Here is a 19,361-nt window from a genome sequence, read left to right on the forward strand (position 1 = left end):
GACACACACGTGGCTGAGACGAGGAAACGCACGTGACGCGGGTGGCAGAGTGTGGCTCCCGCAGCCTCCAGGCGGTGGGCAGTCACACACATTTAAACAAAGTAGAAGACAGAGCTGTGTTTTGTTGAGAACACTGGCTGCCTCCAGAAAACAATCCCACCTGCATCTGTGCCAACCGGGGGGGACTAGAGCCCGTTTGGGGGGTGGACGGTGGGCACAAGCCGTCGTCTTCGAGGGATAGTCCTGATGTCTGAAGGGGACCCAGGTGCACAGAGTGGACTCTGATCCTCTGAGACAACGTCATTATCCCCAGGCCTTGCCAACTAGGATGCTTCTGGAAAAGTAAAGGAAGAAAGCTCGGCAGGAAATGTGCTGATTAACGTAACAGAGGTGGGGAGGAATGCCCAAATACCGCACAGAACAAGCCCTTTACACAGGAGAAGGGATGTGGCCCTGGGGACAAAGGGACACAGAACAGAGGCGGGAGCAGCTTCTGGCTTCCTCCGTCCCTGCGACAGGGCCTGAGCAGCCAGCACCCCACACCCGCGAGCACAGTGGCTGTGGCGGGCCCGGCACTGCCAGGGACGGTAAGCTGCTGTAAAGCAGGCGGACATCAGGGCAGGACCACGAGACCCGTGGACCCGGGTACCTGGGTGGACGAAGGAGACGTGGAAGCCGCCCGCTAGGGAGATGGGGTTCCTTCCATATCCCAAGGGACTGGCCCAGAAGCTCTCTGTGGGCCTGCGCTTGGCCAATACCGCAGCAGATGACCTCTTCCTCAGGCACAAAGGTATCCCCCAAATCAGTGGTGCCTGGGACCCTGGAGAAGCCCGTCAGTGTGGAACCAGGCCATCGTCTGGGCCAACAGACAGTTGTGCAGATGGTGTGGTCATCTCTTCATCTCCATCATGAGACCCTCACAGAAATACGGTTCCACGGTCCCCTCGTGAGAGCTGTGGCCGCTGTGGCCGAGTGAGACGAGCACGGTGGGTAGAGGCATGGACGGGGTGGGTCCCCTGTGGCTGCCGTAAGGAATGCCACGCCCAATGGCTGCAGACACCCCACACTCGCTAATTACGGGTCTGCAGCTGGGAAGTTTGAGATGAGTCTTCATCAAGGTGCGGACAGGCTGGTTCTGAGGGTCCAGAGAGAACGCACCTCCTTGCCTTCTCCGCTGAGATGCGCCCACATTCCTGGCTCGCAGCCCCTCCCCTCAGCCTCTCCCCTCCACATACCCCTGCTCCAACAGTTCTGCAGAACCGCCTTAAGTCAGTGTCCGCTGATCAGCAAACCCTTGTTCATTCTGCCACGGAAATCCCACTCCCGCGAGGGGACTGGTCACAGACACTGGGGGTTGGGACGTGGGCATCTTGGGGCCGTTGATGGGCTGCCACACTCAGCAAAGTGACGGAGTGTAATCCGTCGGGGACTCAAGGTGTCTCTGGAAAGCAAATGGGCTCTGTGCTCCCAGGTTCCCGCTGACTGTTACGGACCACGTGGCCAGTGGGTGACGCTCTCCTAACCCAGCTCAGAAGGCACCATGCGGACGAGGTCTGCATCCCTGCGGAGACCACGGGATGTCTTCTGGAGGCCTCGCTGCTAGAAGTGCAAGCACTCTCTAGGCAAATGGGAATGAAGTGACGGAGACGAGGTGGGAAGAGGCGGAGGACAGGGGAAGGCAGGAGGGAAGCACGGGGTTAGGAGTGGGAATTTCCTGAGCTCCTGGAAGTCCCCAGCGTTGCTACTCGCCTGTGCTGACTTCTAATAAGGAAAAAATTGCTGAATTCATGGTAACCTTGAGAGAAACATGGCCAACTTATCTTCAAGTGTTAGGTTGCCAAGAAACAAAACCCCGGCTGGACAGTTAATATGTAAGCAGATGAGAGAATTTGTTCCAGAGGCTCTAGAAGGGGCCCAGCCCCAGAGAGACGGGAAACCCTCAGCATTGGGGCCCTGAGGGCGCAGCTGCAAATATCCCAAGTAAGGGAAGGAGAGACAGGCGTCCAGAGAAGCAGCACGTGCAGGATTTCGGAGGCCACGTGTGGCCATACATCCAAAGATGGGGCTAAGGGGGGGCACAGACCTCACAGGAAAAGCGTCAGGAAGGCTGACACCCTCCGTGGGTCGATGATGGAAAACAGAGAGGGGACGATCGAAGAGTCTTTTTGTCTGCATTTGTTTCAACCTAAAGATCTCAGCAGGCAGGAGACCTCTGTCTAGGGCAGAGGAAGCCACTGTAACCGGTGACTGAGAGAAAATGTATTCGATTACAGCTCTGCCTGGACCATCTCTTTCCAAAGCAGGAGGCGCAGAGAAGAGACGGGGTTGACAGATGGTGGGTGGACACCACTCGCCACCGGCCGGGTGAGCGAGGTCAGCCTCTCATGAGTCCTCCAGGTGAGGCCACAGAAGCACGCTCACGGCTCATGTCCACGGCAGCCACGTGGAGACGCGGAGACTGCCACGGCCACTCTCAATCCCTCGGCAGCCCTGGGCCTCGGCCAGACCAAACCAGAACGGGGTGGGGGGGGGACAGCAGGCCTGCAAGCCAGCAGGTGAGCTTCCCGCGGCCCTGTTGAGACGGTCAGACTCCCAACTGGACCGTTTGAGAAACCAGAATGGGAATGTGATCAGTAGGAGAGCAGTTTCATTAGGGACAAGTCACGTCAGAAAACAAAAGGGTGTTGTTTTCAAAAGACTGTAGAGACGGAACGTCCAACAGGCAGTGGTAAACCCTGATTTCATCGCAGTGAACACACCACCGTCTGGATGTGCCTGGAATGCTTGGGAACGCCGAAGAAGGACCGGAGTGAGATGCTCGTTTTCTCAGTTGTAACAACAGGGTCGCCGTAACGTAGGAGAATGTGACGTCCTTATTTGTGGGAGGCACAAGTATTTACGTAGTTGTCACGACACCTAAAACTCACCTGGAAATAGTTCAGCCAAAACATGAGCGCAGCACACACGTGTCAAGCAAAACCGGCCCCGTACTGACCGGCAGCTGTTGAGTCCGGCTGGTGGGTACGTAGGCCACCACCCGGCTATCCCTTCCACCTGAGTGTTTTAACACGTTTGCAGTAAAGCGTGTGGAGGAAAACCATGCCACGCTGGTGACGTTCCTTCTTTGCAGGGCTCCTGGGCTGGCCCACACGGGGATCCCTCCCGGTCGGATTTCGCTGCTGGGCAGTCCTCTGTGGGACAGGAGGGCGGCCTGGGGCCACCTGCTTCACTTCTTAAGCTCTGGCTCTTCAACTCGAACGGGAACACAGGACCCGAGGCTCCTGGGGTTCATGTCTGCAGCATCCCCCGCCCCGCGTCTGCACGTAAGTGCTCCGTGAGCACGTCGGCGTTCCCGGGGCCGCACAGCGGGGCTGCAGGCAAAGGCTTCACTCGCCAACAGCCACCGGATGTCCCTTCACAGACCTGTGTCCGCGTGAGGGGGCCCCGGGTAGGGCAGTGCCCCGTACTGGCCCCGTCGGATGTGCTTTTACAGACGACTTGAAGACACATAAATCACATTTGTCAAACGTGCAGATGGCAGAAGGCGGACGGTGGGGAGGAAGCGTGTGGAACCAGGAACCAGACTCTCCCTGGTTGCGAGGAGCACCCGCTGACAGCTGAATGCACAGCGCCTCGGTAAGGACGGGCGGGGACGTGGGCATCCGGGGTGACAGAAAAGACAGCCAACCTCGCGGCTTGTGACGTGCCTCCTGCGCGAGGGGTGTGGACAGGTCAGGGTGGAGGCACGCCCCCCGCCCTGGGGCACGGAAACCGGAGCCTGTCCAGAAGAGGGTGGGCCGGGCCCCCGGCTGGGGGTCAGGGTCCCAGACCTCACACCCCCCGAGGTCAGTCTGTAGGCAGCACCGGGCGGCGAGCGCTGGGGAGCGGACGCAGCCAGGCCGCATGGGGTCTTACGAGCCTGCCGTCTGGCTCCGAGGGAAGGAGTAAAGGGAGTATAAAACTGAGCTCTGAGGGCCTAAGTTGTGCCGACGGTCACTGCAGCTCCTGCCCCGGTTCTTGGAGGCGCGGAGGAGCTGGCAGTGGGGGACGTGCCGTGACAGGTAGGGACACCACTCCTAGGTCCCCTCAGGACGTGAAACACTGTTTTAGCCTCCTCCCGGCTTCCCTTCAAAACAAAACCCAAAACTCAAAACCGTCCCTTCTGCCTCAGGCAGCACGACTGCCCCGGACGGGGTCTGCCTGGCGTCGCCAAGAGCGTCGGCCGGGGTATCGTCTCTGCCACGCCGACAGACCCACAGCCTCCCCCAGTCCGGACGCAGAGTCCGCCGGCTGAGACGGTCTAGGGGCGGCCGAGTCGGGAACTTCTGTGGCCCCGTAACTTCCTCGGCGAGGGGAAGTGTGTGCAGAGCCTTTCACACAAGAGGGAAGGAGTCCTGCCTGCTGGTCAGATTTCGGAGGCGTACCCACGACCGATCGTTCCAGGCAAACCAGGGAAAGTCTGGGTCACTCAGGCCAACGCAGGACACCCCTGTGGGGATTCAGCTCAGAGTTCAGAAGAACAAATTTAAACCAAAGGTTTGTTTGGAAAGAAATCAGTTCCTGTGTGTTTTAAGGACAGCAATGCTCAGCCAAAGTCCTGCCGTCTCGTATGAATGTGGGAGTCATTTCTGTGGAAGTTTGAAATTTTTGTTCATTTTTCCAACACGGAAAATCTCAGGCACGTGCATGAGCACGTAGGGGTGGCGTGCCCCCTGCAGAGGGTAAGGGTTTATGCCCCAGTGCCCTCATCCGTCAAGCGTGGGGAGTCTAGGCGACAGGCCTTGTGCAGGGTTCACCCTAGCCCGGTGCCGCCCCGGCGCCCTGACCTCTGGGCACGGCCAGACAGGGTCAGCCGTCCTCCCCCAGGGCTGCCAGGCTGAGCTGGGATCCCTTGAGCCGCAAAACCCTGGAAAGCCAAACTGTGAAGTGCCTTTCTCTCCATCCCTCCACGTCCGCATCCTGAGCTGTTCGCTCTCTGGTTTCACCTCTACGTACTTTTCTGTCTCTATTTCTCGGTCTTGCTTTTCTAACACAGAATAAAAAACTTTTTTTTTTGTTTTGTTTAAGACGGTGTACCAAAACACCACCATATTCCTGTTCTTAATTTAAAGAGCAGATGAGCAGAATATTGCATAATTCTTTTTAAAAGTACATTTAGAAAGCACATCGGATTCTGAAGTTCTGAGATGACATAGCTACACCGGCCCAGTGCCAGTTAACCACCTCATAAATCCTCCTTCGAAAGATTCTGTGGAAGCAGCTGGAGCCTCCAGGCTGTTGGGAGAGAAGCTGACACCCCGGCCACCTCTGAATCTCCCACACGACCTGCCAGCCTAAACTCTGGAAGCGGGAGAGACGTCTCACATGGGCCCCGGACGCGGAAAGACGTGAAGGAGCGTGACAGGCACGGGGGGCGTGCGGCCTGTGCCCTGGGTCAGGGAAGCTGCAGGGTCCAGCTGGTGGACCCCGAGGACGCCCACCGGCCCACGATGTGGAAGTCAGGCAGTCACTTCCACCTGCTGGTGGAGGAACCGCTAAGAAGGGCTTCCTTGCACGGAGAGGTGTGGAGGCAGGAGGACGGGAGGCCCAGGCCACAGGGGTCCCGCCCAGGGCATCCTAGAACCTGTCAAACCAGGCAACTGGGGAGCTTGGTGGAAGGGACGGGGAGGGTCGTGGCACAAGAAGTGGATGCTGGGGACAGCCGGCTCCAGCTCCCACCTGCCAGCGTGGATGCCGGGAGGAGTCCGTTCTGTGCTGACTAGCCCCGGCCACCTGCTCACGGGGTGCACATGGGCCTGCAGAGGTCGGAGGCGCAGGGAGCCCACCCCAACACCTAGCTGTTCCACCATGGAGCTGATTCTGTGTCACGAAGCGCGAGAGCGCCACAGGAAGCAGGATTTCTGAAAGAGGAGGTAATTATCTCCAGTGCAGTCTGGCAAGACCAGGACGGGTCCACGCCACCCCCCGGCATCCTACTCAGGAAGGGGTGTAGGCTGAGATGCGATGGTAGGACTCCCCCAACAAGTGAAGACGGCCAGTAGCGTGGAGGACAGGTCGGTCACTACGGGTCATCCACGAAAATGTTTCTGTGCCAACAGCGTGCTGGCCCTGCCCTGACTTCCACCACCCGCACAGCTGCCCCTTCACAGACCCAGGACAGCAACCGGCCCAGCCAGGCTGCTGGGGCACCAGCCACCTATCCCCAGAACCAGGAGAAGAAGAGGCTCCGGTTAAAGGGCGGGTGTCAGGGCTCCCATGACCTTGGGAGGGGGTGCTCTACCATCACTAAGTCCCGGCCTGTGGGCACAGGGACCGCATGGGCTCTCTGCCATGGTCTGGGTTTTCCCTGTGGGAGGGGTGTTGGAGGAAGAGGCTTTGAGTTTTCATATTCACCATCTGGGACCCGAAGCGACCAGACCCAGGGAGACACTCCAGCCAAGCTTGCGGAGTGTGTGTTTGCTCCCAACAGCTATGTATTCGAGGCTCAGGTGAAAGCTGCCCCACCTCCCAGCCAGGTTCTCCTCGAGCACCACGGCTGAGGTCAACCATCACCCCTCCCAGCCTGTCGGGTCCCGGCACACAGCAGGTACTTAATAAATATGTGCGTCAACTGCAGGCTTTTTATTACTTTTCTTCTAAACATAAAAGCTCCTATATTTATTTTTATTTTTTAAAAATTTAAAAAGATTTTATTTATTTATTTGAGAGTGTGAGTGGGGGGCGGGGCAGGGGGAGAGAGAGAGACAGAGAGAGAGAGAGAGAGAGAAGCAGACTCCCTGCCAAGCAGGGAGCCCGATGCAGGACTTGATCTCAGGACCCTGAGATCATGACCTGAGCTGAAGGCAGACACGTAACTGACTGAGCCTCCCAGGGCCCCTAAAAGCTCCTATTTTTAAAGCTCTTCAAGGAAAAACCCTCAGACCTCATGGAAACGGAGGGCCTGGTCTGAAGCCCCGGTGAACTATTAGAAAACACCATGCCCAGTAGTGTGTTCAGATTTCAAGTGTCTGTGATGCCTGGGTCGGTGTCGAAGGCAACACAGGGGCCGGTTTTAACCTGTCTGACCTGTAAGCTTGGATCGGACCGCTGCCATTTACCATCAGAGCATCTCCCGCGGCTCTGCCGGGCCCGGTGAGGCAGGACCCTCGGGAGCGAGTCTGCACCACGGCCCTGGGGCCCCAGGCTGGCTGCATGCAGCACTGGCTCTGAAGGCTGGGACTCAGCGTGTGGGACACGCGTCGTGGGGGGGGGGTTCTGCCCCCACCGTGGACGCCGATTTGCAGAGAGTGTGGCTTTGCCGTGCCCTCGAAAATGTCAGCAGACGATTTTATTATGTCTGAAGTGTGCCCGAGCACCTCTCGCTTCAGTTACTGGGACGGGGTAACTCCACGCACGCGTTTGCCACTCACGCGGTCAGCATTCGGTGAGCACCTGTTTACGTCAGGCACCCGGGCCACGAACACGCCTCACATCCCTGTCTCCCTGCAGGGTGGGTTCATATATTCACCAGAGTGCAAACCCGGCCTGGAACCTGCTAAAACACAGGAGGCTGCTGGGTTTATCGGCCAAGTGACATGAGAAAGGGGCCCGGAGGCCAGGAAGGGGCAGACTAAGCCGGTCTGTGTGTTTACAGCCTCTGCAGGCCTGTCCGTCCACAAGTCATACCACAGACAACACATCATCTAAGACTGTCTCCTAGTCCACGTAAGTTGCTTTAAAGAACTGGTATCTTTTTGCATCTCTGTTTTCCGGTGGTGATTCCTGGGCAGAGAGCAGGCCCTCGACGATGCTCGCTGCAGTAAGTGTGAGGCTGGCAGACGGCTGTGGCACCCACCCCCAGCCACCCCCAGGCACCCGGGGCCCACAGTGTGGAAGGCACTGTGCTAACTGTCCTCAGGGCTCGACGATTCAAGGATGGCAGGAGGGTCCCAATTACAGATGAAGGAGAGGCTCAACGAGGCTACGGATTGGGTCTCAAACCGCACAGTAACCGCAAACAAAGCAAGCGCTCGTTGGGTGTGTAGATGTCCTCACCCCAGGACTAGGCCACCGGACCACAAAGCAAGACACCGACTCTGTTTCTAGGCTGGGGATGGCTTCCCAGGCATGAGCATGGCCGCAGAAACACAGGAGAGAATGGAAAGGTGCAGCCCAGCCCCCCCGGCCCCACCCGGCCCCGATCTTCCCCTCCCCTGGCCCGGGAGCCCCGGGGCTGGGTACGTACAGGTCAGCACGGCCGGAGAGCGGTTCTTCGGCACGTTCTCCTCCCTCTGGGCCACGAGCGAGCTGTTGGGCTCGGCCTGGTAGACACACAGCGCCTCCCACTCCTTCTCTAGCCGGTTCTTGTTCTTCAAGTGGTCTTCCATGTAGGCCTGCAACGGAAACACCGAATCAGGGACTGCCACCTACCGCAGAGTCGGGGGCTTGGTGTGACCCGGGACAGACGGTGCAGCCCACGCTTCACCTGCGTGTGTGAGTGAGGACACTGCTTCCTACCAGATCCAGTAAACACACAGACCAGACAGACCCACAAAATGCAGGAAAGGCTTTTCACATATTTTGCTGGTTGGTTCCCAGGTGTTCATGGCGTGTGTATTCCGGGTACAGAGCCCGGGCATCAGGAACACTCAGATGATGAAGTGGCCTATTACCAGCCGACTGGGAAGAAGGAGGACACAAGGTAGACCAGATCCGATCAACTGACCAAAAGCTGCTGTAGGTAACGTGTCCACACAGATAGCCATTTTTCTTATACTTTGCCCACTTTTCTGAATCCAGTGGGTATGATGCATTTAAGATACGGGGCTGCTCTTATGTGTGCAAAATGTTAAACAGCTTGTAGTGGTAAAAAAAAAAAAAACCCACCAAACAAAACCCTAAACAATGGAACCAGATATCCTGACCCTCGTCTGTTCAGATCTTCATTTTTCTGGGCACTTGTCTGTCAGCAGTGATCGCCAGAAGTGGACGAGGAAACATCTCTAGAACATTCCCTACCGCAAAGACAGCCATGCTGGCCAGCCCTGTCTGTGCATTCTCACCTATCTATGTAACTGAGAATCGACTGTGACTTTACAGAAAAGCATTTCAAATGACCAAACCCCAGCGGCTTCATTGTGCCTGCCCAACAGAAAACAGTGGTCCCACCCTGGGATGTGGTGTTTGTGGGTCTTCAATGTGGAGTGTGTGGACACAGGTCTTCAGTACATCCACAAACAAAAACACACATACACACGGGTCCAGGGACCCCGCCAGGTCTAGTCACGGTTGGCCCCTGACCCCTTGCCAGCCCCCGCTGTCCTCTCACTCCAAGGGAGAGCACAGCTCAGGCCAGGACAGGCCTGCTCCGCATCTCCTCCCCGGGCAGCTGTTGTGGGCTCGGGCACCCGGGGATCAGGAAGGGAACTCGCATCAGTCTTGTTGGCTTCCCACCCTTCTCACAGTTTGGGCTAGAGTTGACTTGAATTGGTTTGCGTATTCACTTACCAAGTACCAGCTCTGTCCATGTCGGTCTGCAAACCATGGAAAGTTGGAGCTGTGCAGGTGAGGGGTGGTGGGGACAGGCACGTCACCAGGAGGGCCAGCGATAGGCTGTGACCAGAAGCCGGGACCTGGGTTGTTACTGTCACTTAGGGAACCGGCAGATGGCTTTTTGTGCAGATGCCACAGAACCACACGAGCCATGCAGTGACACACCCTCCATCCTCCGGGGCTCTCTCCTGAGGGACAGAGCCGAGGGAGTCACGCCTGCCCACCCCTCCTCACCAGCGCCCTACACTGTGACCTCCACCCAGACAGCCCCTCCGGGTTCTATGCAATGGGACAAAGTGAATTTAAGCAGCCCAATCCAGAAAACATCAACTACAAACTCGTTTTTTGAGACAATCATTACGGAATATGGAATACAAAGTTACCCTAATAAGGACATTTTTGCATGATACAACATTCAAGTTTTGTGAAATATTTCTCTAGCTATATTACGGTGTGTGAGGGTGTTGGGGGGGATAGTTCTGGCTGAAGTGTGTGGTTTCAGTGTTTCTGTGGTTACTTTCCTCAAGATTGGATATTGTCTGCAAAAGGGGCATTGAATGTCACCTTAATCACTGTAAACTGCAGGTGTTCACATTTTCATGTTCACCTCAACAACGGGAGGTGAAATCACACGGCGAGCTCGCTTGAATTTCTAAATTTATAGCAAGAAATACAAACCGGACTGTAGTAAGCAAGCTTGGGTGGTAGGAGGGAGGAGGGAGGAAAGAGCAGATATGGACTTTTTTTCATTGAGAACAAAGTCATGTAAAGATACACTTGATAATATTAAAATTGAGATAACTTTTTCATTCTCTAGGCATGTGCTACTCCGGTAGCCTGTGTCTGTCATGCTCTGGTCATCTCAGTTTGATCTGTTCTGTTAATAGTTTTATGCATCATCATTTATGATATTAAAGTGATGTAATTTCCCCATTCATGGTTTTGGAGACTTTCCTCTTTCATGTTTGTGGATAAGATGCTTTTCTTCTATGACACGAGAGTCATGTGAGGAAGCTAGGCCTTAGTCATAAAATAATGTGTTTTAAACAAAACCAAAACCAAACTGCCATGATAACTTAATCCTGGGAGGTCCTATCTCTCAAGGGTGTGAGAAGTGTGAATTAGAACAGGTATAGTAACCCTCCTCAGACATAGTCACCTTCTGGAATAATTGGGTAAATTAACATGTAATGAAACACCACCCATGTTCTTTCTGCCAGAGTAAGCATGTAGCTGGAGCAGTTTTAAAAACTGACATTCCAATACTTTTGTTTTATATTCGTGTGTGTATGTGAGAGTGAATATGGTGGTAACGGTGGGAGAGCGTAGATTTTAAATAAACTGTACATTTTTATTACACATGTAGCATGCATAGAAAAGAACAGAAAATGAAGGTAAGCAGAATGAAAACAAAAGCCACTAATAACTCCACCACCCAGAGCTAACTATAAGGCTTTGATAAACTTCACACCTCTTGGCCTGTGCACGGGCTGCTTTTTTTTCCCTTTTTTTTCAGGGCTGACCACTGTTACTTCAGCTTAGGACAACATCCATATTATAGAACTTTCTTGCCTGAGTTGAAAAGAAGCGGAGATCAAACTTTCATCTTATATTTGAAGAAACCAAGGCCTAGATTCATTTAACCCTTAGCCTGAAGCCCCAGCAGCCAGATGCAGCACTGAAGCTTGGGTCTGCCTCCTAGGACACTGTTTTGTCTTGGCTCCCTGCTACAGCCTCCTCCCCACACCACTACCTTCACATCCACTTCCTAGTTCATTCACAAAGTAACCGGATCACCACTTCTGGTCCCAGGTACCACTGGTTTCAAAAACCACCAGTGGAGCCTAGACTAGCACTATCCTTTGTCCGAACTTCATTTTACTAACCTGCTCCTTTCTATCTCAATAAGACTATTTCCCAGTGTTTTAACCACCCCCGCCCCTGACATCGCCATCATTCTTTACCCTTTGATCATGCTGATTCTTCTGTAATGAATCTATCCCGACTTTAAGGTCAGTGCAAACACCACCGCCTCCTTTGTGAGTCCGGGAGTCTGCCAGCCTTTCTGATCCTCATTTCCTAAAACCACACGCTCTTCGTTGGACGCTTACTATTTTAAAAACTATGACTTTGCATGTTCTGCTCTGTGCTATAGCTTAGAGGTGCCAGGATATTCTTCCTCTCACGAGAGTAGGATTTTTGAGAATAGGGCCAGTGTCTCATTCACCTGGCTTGTGCTTTGGGCACATAGTCAATATTGGTTGGATGACTGCTCATACCCTGGAAATTTCTAGAAGTAATTTGTACTACAGATATATATATTATGTCAATGATGGCCTCCAAAAAAATTACCTTAGAATCTTCTGAAGTTGGAAGAAATGTCCCAAAAGGTAACATAAGGACTTTGGAATGTTTCATTGTATGTTTCCTCACCTCCTTCTTCCTTCCTGGGTTATCCAGCTGGCACCTTCACAATCCCCGCCAAGTCAGTGTTACCACATTCTAGTGCTCCCGTAGCAGCCCTGACATAGTGGCAGCCTTAGGGACTTGGAGGTCCCGCAACAGTTGAGAAGGTTCTTCCCCCAACACTCCCGCTCTTTTCTCTGAGTCCAGGCTCCATGCTCTCTCCTCCAAGACTTCTTTAAATCGTGTGAACTCCGTGCACTCTCATTCCAGATGTAATACGTGCTGTCACTGGTGTGACGAGGGATGTTTCTAGAGCCCGTCGTCCCAGGAACTGTGAGCATCTGCTGGCTAGGTACCCACCTCACACACATCACTGTACACAGTCCCTGTTCCAGGCTTTCGTGAGTACCTCCAAATTGAAACTTCAAGGGAGAAGCCCTGGGATACGCAGAATACTGGTTAGTGTACTAGTTAATAGTACTAGAAGGAAACCAGCCACGTGCAGGTGGGATCCCACCCTGATGTGCGCTCTGAAAATGTAAATGAAGTGAAGGGTCGATGCTCAGTATTAGCTGATTCAATCTGAAGAGCGTAGGTAAATTAATTTGATAGCTATCGCTGGTTCTTAAGGATGTTTGAAAGCATGACTTTAATCTCTTGGAGTTGCTCACTCTACCCGTAATGTTTTTGGGGTGATGGAGTAGAGGTTGTGGAAGGGTTCTTGGCTGGAAGAACTCCATCAGAGGAATTTTGTTCAAGCTGGTTTTAGATGAGTCCTGAGTGGGGAGCTGCCTAAACCTTGAATTCTGATACTTTCCTGGCACCTACACTGAATGGGCTTGCAGAAAAGATAATCCCCAGATAAACTGTTTGTGGGAAAAAGCCGGAAGGTTCTAGGATGTGGGTTTTCCAAGTTAGTAGCCAGCACACACCGCGGACACTGGCCTCAGGCTTCGTGGCGTCAGCAGTCACTGCAGGCTGAAGATGAGCCAGCATTTCTTTTGAGTTTTTTGCCCGGTGAGAACGACACCAGCTTTCGTAAGCCCTATTTTAGGAGATATCAACCCAGTCAGAGGTTCTCCTGTTTAATCTTCCTCATACAAGTCCAGATCCCCATCTCATATCTCTTTCTCTAGCTCATGCTGTTAGACCACTGGTAGGAAGACTACAAAATCTTTCTGGGTCACAAGGGCTACATGCCACCAGATGACACAACGTCTATATGTCAGACAAACCGACTGGCCTCCACATTTAATGGGATAATTTTACACAGAATCCCAAACCTTTGGGACAAAAATGTTATTGCTTGGAGACATGTCCACAATTTTTAAAGATAGCTTAAATATTTTCTGCACCGTTTTCTGATTGAATTGTCAACACTGTGAGGTCAAGAAAGTGATTTCTAGAAATATGGAGCATTTGGGGTGCTCTGGAACATAATGCAGTTTTATTAATAATGACAAGGGCACTTTGTATCTTCAGGAGACGACTATAGCTTCTGTCCACAAAGCCTCTACGAAAGTCTCAAGGAGCTTTTGCTGAATTGGAAAGCAGTAAAATGGAGCAGGCACTAGACTGGATTTTGAAAGAGTTCTTAACAATGTAATACACAAAAACGGTTGGTCCCCACATAGATATTTTCTGGTTATACCTTGGGCAAACCGCCTCATCTCACTGACCCTTACTTTACTGCTACATAAAATGGGAATCACAGTTCGTATTTCTGAAGGTGGTTCTGAGGGTTGACTGGGTCACTGTGAAGTCACTTTGTGGACTATAACATGTATACACATGGAAAGCGTGGTCATCATGGCGGGTCTCAGCTTTTCATTAGAAAAAGAGGCAAGTAAGGAGGGCACATATTGCATGGTGCACTGGGTGTTATATGCAAATAATGCATCATCGAACTTTACATCAGAAACCAGGGGTGTACTGTATGGTGACTAACATAATATAATAAAAAAATATTATTACAATAAAAAAATAAAAAATAAAAAAAAGAAAAAGAGGGAATCTCTTAAATTCTCGTCATATTCTGTGACTTTACTGTGCGTTCTGGGGACGTTTCCCATGATCTAATGAAATATGACACAGTGAGTCTCCAGAAACAGCAGCCACTGAGTGCAGCGTGAACGCACAATTCCAGGGGCAGCAGCAGGGGCGCCACCACGGGGATGCGCCATCACTGCAGGCGAAGTGACACCGTCGTAAATACCGCTGAAGAGGGAACGAACAGGCAGCACCAGTGAGCACGCAGTTCATAGCTTCAGACCCGTATCCTCTTCACCAAGAACAGCGGTCTTCCTAAGAGACTCAGTTTCCACCTCGTTTGGATGGAACCAACATGTGCTCAGACTGCCAAGCTGAGTTCACACCCCCTCGACGGTGAAATCGGGGATGGTTCCAGAACACATCCCCCTCCTCTCGACTTGCTCCCTTTTGTTGATCACAGCTTAGGGAGGGAGGAATTTTATGGCCAGTCTTGAGGAGTCACTGGAAAATGCCAGTAGAAGAGAAGGCGTGAAATCAAGCTGCTAATTAAAAGATGTTTTCCAGTGTGGAAAGAGGGTGCTGATACCCCGTGGCACTTCTGACTCCATGCCCTCAGACCGCGTCCTGATCGAGACTGTTTCATGGGCACTGTTTTGTGTTTAGTGCTAATATCAGGACCAGTTTCCAGGATCACTAAGGAAATAATCCCACTTACTAAAACTACTCTGTTTCACCACATGCCCGTGTCCACCCTTCGATGCCAGTCGGCAGTGTTGCTGCCTGCCTCTGAATGCCGGGATAATGGAGTGGACAGGCTTGTCGGGGTTGTTTGGACCCAGGCCACAGTGCTGGGGCCCCTTGCACTGGGCAGAAAGGGCTCGTCCAGGGCCTCGTGGATCGCAGCCACCAAAGGTGCGTTGCCAAATCCATGTGTGGTGGCTGGCTGGAGCCTGAGGGACAGCAAAGTTTAGCTCTGTTACACGTCAGAGAAATTACATGTTATTTCGACGTCTCTTACCACTGGCCATGAAGGGGTGAGATGCTGGGCAGTGCACGTGGATTCGTTTTTATTAAAGAGAACAGTAGAAACATACGCCTTTCAGGGAACACCAGCGCTCATGAGGACCGAGGACCACGTACAAATAAGCAAAACGGCATCCACTCAGCATCATGTCCCCTCAGTCAGTATATATGGAAACTCTCAGCGTCTGCACAAAACTGTCCTTGCAGGTGTCCGGACACTTGCTTTGTGGGTCCTCAGATACGAAACAAGTAGAGAGCATCCCGGTGAAACTTCCTTTTACAACAACGCTGCCAGAAATGAACACCTGCCCACTGCGGCAAAGGCGCAGTAAAGAAAGCTGGGCTTTTGGAAGACCCGATTTTTATGAGGGAAGCTTTGTTTCCATTCCTTTCTTTACCTTGGTGCCTATTATTACATTACTTTACTGATGTGACAATCAAACCTTTTGTTAGAGTGAGGAATACAACCCATTTACGTTTCTCTTCCTTGTGAGAAGACCATAAGGCTTGCGCTTTAAATCAGGTGGAGTTAGTTTAATGCCTTTAAAAGCAAGGAGTAAGCTGCCTTTGCTGCCATTTGGGCAAAGGGAGGACCTTTTTTATCTTTAAAAATAAACATTGTCTCTGAGAAACAAACTGAGGGCTTCAGAGGGGAGGAGGGTGGGGGAATGGGCTAGGCTGGTGATGGGTAGTAAGGAGGGCACGTATTGCATGGGGCACTGGGTGTTATATGCAACTGATGAATCATCGAACTTTACATCAAAAAAATAAAAAATTTAATAAAAAAATAAACATTGCCACCTGTCTTCATTAATACATGAAAGGGAAATGTTTATGTTAAATGCTTGAATTCCTGAGTAAGAGGTTTGAATTCCAAGCAAAAAATACAAAAGATGAAAGGAGAACTTCCACGCGGTCCGTCGTCCTGACGTAGCTTCTGCAGCCACAGAGCCACGGTGTCAGCCGGCGGCTCGGTGAGGAGAGGAGCTCGGCCCGTTTGCATGGCCCGCATCTGACACACCGTCAACGTTAGTCATTAATATTATGAGCGGGCACGTGAAGGTATTTGAGATTCAAAATTAGAAACTCGAAATAGTACATTCAAACTCAAAGAAGGACAGTTGTAGTTAAACGATCAGAGGGTAGTTTTGTTATTTCTCAGCTTAGAAAAGATTTGCTAGAAGCAGGAATCGTGAACCACACGATTGTATTCAAATTGCCACCTGACCCTGGTGCAACAGAGCCCCAGAGTGAGGCCCTGCTCCCAGGGCGTCGCCTGCCCGTCCAGCTTGTCCCGCACCACGCGCCCCATCTCTGCACTTGCCGTGGGACAGCTGGTCTCACTGGCGGTTAAAACACACGTTGCTCCGGCAGACAGACACACGTTATTTTTAAAAATGGCAAAAAACGCAGACCCAGAAAAGGCCAATTCAAAGCACGGCCTGTGTTGTCAAAACGGAGTTTACTTGGGAAAAGCAAACGCAGTTTGGGTTTCAGCGTCTGGGTCGTGTGTACAAAAAGCCTAAAGACATATGCCTGGGGAGCAGATGAAACACTCACGCTTCTCCTCCTTTTGGTTACATTTTAAAAATCGCTTCCGTGGAAATTTGTCCTGAGGAGGGAATGTTTCCACACATCTTTGCCCTGAGCCTCGTTTATCCTGGTGACGTCGACCAGCAGGATCATTTCGTGGGCGGCAGAACCGGCTTTGCCGGCAAGTGTGAACCCACGTCATTTCCCCCAAATTCTCCCTCTGAAAGCTCGGCAGCCCAGGAACCCCTGAAAACGGGTCTCAGGGCTGCCTCCGTGTGACTCAGAAATGCACTCGTGCTCTTTACACCATAACCGAGCAGACTGGAGTGATGGAAATGTAAAGTTGCTAAAATACTGGAGAAAAGTTCAAAGGCTGCCCAATGGGAAGCCTTCAAGAGGAAGTCCCAGCTCACACACCGCTTAGGCGCAGAGGTGAGCGAACACAGAGACACAACCAAGGACAGAAGGAACAGAGAAGAAAACATGCTGGGTTTGAGGCTGCGAACATGGAGTTCTCTGTTTTATTTAAAACCCCTTTTGTAACTGAAAAATAAAACACATGCAAGAACTAGGAAAATAAACAAAAGCTCTAAGGAAAACGTCCTGTTTTTCAAAGAACTTCTGGAAGCCCCCTGGGCAGGCGTCTCCAAGGCAGGAGTTGAGACGTGGTCCATGTGCCCCGTGCTTCTGGGGGCTCAGAGAGCATGCACGGTGCCTCTCTGCAAAGCAACCAGTGAAGGGGCCTGGAAGCTAATGAAACCTTGATTAGGCAGAAGTAACCGGGAGCTTTATGATGATTCTGGGTCTCCGTCTTCTGTATCCAGAACAGGGTCCAGAACCGCGAGAAATCGTCTCGACCAAAGAGGGGTCTTGAACAGTGACGGCAGAGCCTGCGGGACATGTCCTGGAGTCCGTAAACGACTAACCCGGCCGCGGGGTGTCTTTAGGGGGTGCTGGACATAGATCACAACGTGCCGAAGGGCACCCCACCTGCGCTAAAGACACACTCATGGAATAAGTGTGTGACTTCACTGACCTCAGCTGACAGATTTGTAAAAGAAGAAAACCACAGCTTGACGAACACGTACAACGAAACCTTGAAGGGAATTGTTAATGATGGACATCTTCTGTCCCAGAAAGGTCCAGATTAATCAAATTCAAGAAAGAAGCAGGTCTGCCCTTACCACTACTCTTACTAAACAGGAGGAAGGGAGAAGGTCTGTCCTCCAGCACGCCGGACACTCCGCGAGTGTGCGGTGGCAGTGATGGGGGAAACGCGGGCTCCGCAGGGAGAGGGAGAAGGGAGCCGTGTGGTGGCGGCGTCGTGCTGCCCTGTGTTTCAGGCTGTCCTTCTCCAAGGAGCTCGATGAGCTTAAATAAACAATTTTATGAATCTTATTATCTTATTTAGCATCTTAAAAATTAAGGTTATATGAAATGAGGTTAAAATACAAAGGTGAATACTTACAAGTGATGGAAAATAAGAGGATTATACCATATTTTCCATCCGTGTATGGGTATTAATGTTTAAATTTAGGGCAAACAGCTTCCTTGACATTATCAGTGAAGGCTGAATTTCTCCTCTAAATGTGGGAGAGAAACCAGAGCTGCATTCCCATTTCAGACTGCTGCCCTGGTGTTGGCGGTTAGTGATTTATTTGTTCATTATTCACACTGTCATGAGTATCAGCTGGGCCGGGGCATGCGTGCTCCGAGGACCCAGCAGAGACTCTGTCCTCGTGCAGCTGGTTCCTTCAGGTGGAGAACAGACCACATACAAATAAACAAACATGATTAGAAAGATAACCTCAGATAACGGTAGAGCGGTAAGAACACATGGCACAGACTAAGTGAGGGGTGTGGGAGGCAGGGGCTCAGACCCCAGGAAGGGAGCCCCTCAGATGAGCGGATTCCTGAGGCCATCCTGAGGGATGGGAAGGGCTCATCATCCAAAAACGAGGGTGTCACGGGAGACAGAGCAGCGAGGGTGAGAGCCGGGTTGGGAACGAGTTCGGCACGGTCCAGAAGCAGAGAGAAGGCCAGAGTGGCCGGAGCAAAGGGAGTGAGGCGGGGCGGCAGCCAGCGCCCCGACCACAAGGGAGCCCGCCAGGCGCTGGGGGAGTCTGAGGTTTGCAGTAAGAGCAGCGGGAAGCCACTGGAGTGTTTTAAGCAAAGGAGGCACATGATGGGAAAGATGCTTTTCAAAGGTCACTCTCGCTACAGGTGGGGACCAACCGCAAAGATGGGCCATCTGCACATGAGAGCACAGGGGCTGACATTTGGGGACAACAGTGGGGGCGGAGGGCACAGAGAAAGGGGGGTGCATCATATATTCTGGGGCGGAACTGCCAGGATTCACGAACTGAGCAAACGAGAGGATTTTCATCTATTTGATAGAGACTGCTCATTTGATTATCCAAGCTGTTCTTCCTCAAAGTCCTTAATTTCTGTAACCACTCAGTTTGTATGATGTTCTGTCATTGGCTCAACCCATCATCTGTCACACATCCACAACGGGGCAAGGTCCTGCCGAGCCAGTCTGAGCAACAAGGTCACGGCCTTGATCTACCTGAAGTCAAAAGTCAGGGTCAAATCTGAAAAATTCCAACAACATTCCTGGTATTTCCAACAACCTTCATGCTTTTGTTGCACAGACAAAATGTTGAGACAGTTGCCGGCACCACGTGGCTGACAGTGTCGTCGCGGTGTGCCCGGAGACCCACGGAGAACCAACAGCCAACTGCTTAGCCCACAGTTTAAAACGTAAGATCAGTCAAACAACTAAATTAACCCGGAACACTCTGACGTACGTGTACGCGAATAAGGCCGCTCCACAGTGCAGACGGGGGTGTGCGAGTACCGCAGGGCTGGAAGCC

General features: G+C 52.2%; 1 protein-coding gene across 1 annotated transcript in view; it reads right to left on the bottom strand.

Moving 5' to 3' along the window:
• PTPRN2 (protein tyrosine phosphatase receptor type N2) overlaps positions 1-19,361 on the bottom strand; it is a 735,412-nt gene that overhangs the window by 54,973 nt on the left and 661,078 nt on the right. Inside the window, exon 11 of the mRNA XM_034650176.1 lies at positions 8,225-8,372. Within this exon, the coding sequence (XP_034506067.1) occupies positions 8,225-8,372 (148 nt within the window). The remainder of the gene's footprint in view (positions 1-8,224; positions 8,373-19,361) is intronic.

Source organism: Ailuropoda melanoleuca, chromosome 1, assembly GCF_002007445.2.
Source record: "Ailuropoda melanoleuca isolate Jingjing chromosome 1, ASM200744v2, whole genome shotgun sequence".
Classification (NCBI taxonomy): Eukaryota; Metazoa; Chordata; class Mammalia; order Carnivora; family Ursidae; genus Ailuropoda; species Ailuropoda melanoleuca.